The following is a 1,716-nucleotide window of genomic DNA, read 5'->3' on the forward strand; positions in this document are numbered from 1 at the left end:
GCTAGCATGAGATATCTATCAGATAGTGTCTAATAGGGAGAATTACTTAGAAATTGGGTAAAATGCCACAAATGTGTTCCCTTCCCTAGTCAAAAGTTGTTTATTCTCCCCTCAAGGACTTGTTCTCTAGCAGCCCATTAGAAAAGCCTACACTTCTTTGTCTCATTCTGTGAACAATAACTTACAATGTCCTTCTAGCAATTTAGGCTAGGTGGGTGAGTATAGCAAACACTGAAAAAGAAGATCTTTCCTGTACAGCACAGGAAGGAATTAGCCAATGTTACCAGGGAGTGAATCAGTTAAAAACAGAATCATTATCTTTGATTGGAAGAAAATATGATCAGAGTTTCTGATGACATGTTCATTCTCTTTTCAACTTCTCTTATCACACCCTGCCCCAATTTAGGGTACATATTTATGAAAAGGAAGTCGGCATCTCTAAGGTAAGCTGGCATGAACTGTTTTTGAACTAACAGTCGTGAAATTTTCCCTCTCTGCTCTCTATTGCAAGTAAAACATTCTTCATTGATTGATTGGTTCCTTGCATTGTTGGTTACTTTGAGATAGGGTCTTACTATGTGGCCCAGAATGACCTGAAATTTCCTACGTAGCCTAGGACAAACTGGAACTCACAATTCTCCTGCCTCAGATTCTATAAATCTGGGATTGTTTCCCAATGCTGAACACCCAAAATGTAGTTTAAGGGGTCCCTTTCTTGTTATCCTCACTTCTCAGAGATATTTTTCTACATTCGTATTTGTCTGTATTTATGGTGGGACAGGAACAGAAAACCCCTCAAGATTAGAATTAGATGATGAATTGTGGGGTTTGTCTCCTGGTGCTGGTGTGTAATGAGTAGCTTTGAACCACTCCTGTTTTATTCAAAGTTTTCTTTCATTGAGATCTACCCGACTAAAAACTAATAAATTATATAACAGAGCACAAAAACTAGTAGACAGGTCCTTTCAGGCAAGTAAGGTAGACACGACAGGGTTAAGTGGTCCACAGTTTGAGGGAGCCTTAAGGGAGCAGAAGATAATTCCTGAGGCAGTGGGGAGTGTTGTGGAACTGTGGCATGGCCAGTGTTTCCTCAGCTCCACGCCAGGCCCCTTCACTCACTACACGGGTGTCTACCTTGTAGGCTTTTCAGATTACTGTACTTGAGACAATCTTCAGTCATCTCCAGTGTAAGTACCCTGTGTCTTCTCTTTGTCACATGGTTTCCCTCCCTGGTATAAAGGCACCTAGTTTCCTTCACTGGGTTAAATAATGGCTGTACATGGGGCCATTTCTTTCAGTCAATATCCATGTCTTTCAGGCTGCCATCCATAGCCCCACCTGTGACTCTGTCAATCACAGAATGCATCCGTAGACTGTGTCTTGAACAGTGTCAGCCCATCATGAGTGCCTCATACAGTCAGCTTTTGTTAAGTTCCAGTCATATCCTCCCTTCACAGTAATAAACCTTTAAGGTCAAACGGCTCTAGTCTTACCTTACAGGTTAGAAAATAGTTTCACAGCCGGGCGTGGTGGTGCACGCCTTTAATCCCAGCACTCTGGAGGCAGATGCAGGCAGATTTCTGAGTTCTGAGTTCAAGGCTAGCCTGGTCTACAAAGTGAGTTCCAGGACAGCCAGGGCTATACAGAGAAACCCTGTCTGGAAAAAAAAAAAAAAAGAAAATAGTTTCATAAATGGGAAGAGCATGCAAGTCCCCA

General features: G+C 42.1%; 1 protein-coding gene across 5 annotated transcripts in view; it reads left to right on the forward strand.

Annotated features, from left to right (window-relative positions):
- LOC110332301 (hepatitis A virus cellular receptor 1 homolog) overlaps positions 1-1,716 on the forward strand; it is a 68,358-nt gene that overhangs the window by 63,542 nt on the left and 3,100 nt on the right. For 2 of the 5 annotated variants that reach the window (XM_021213449.1, XM_021213450.1), the window contains exon 7: positions 407-443. The exons of the other annotated variants lie outside the window; for them this stretch is intronic. In XM_021213449.1, the coding sequence (XP_021069108.1) occupies positions 407-443 (37 nt within the window). The remainder of the gene's footprint in view (positions 1-406; positions 444-1,716) is intronic. 5 annotated transcript variants of the gene reach the window in all.

The sequence above is a fragment of the Mus pahari genome, chromosome 14, assembly GCF_900095145.1.
Source record: "Mus pahari chromosome 14, PAHARI_EIJ_v1.1, whole genome shotgun sequence".
Taxonomy (NCBI): Eukaryota; Metazoa; Chordata; class Mammalia; order Rodentia; family Muridae; genus Mus; species Mus pahari.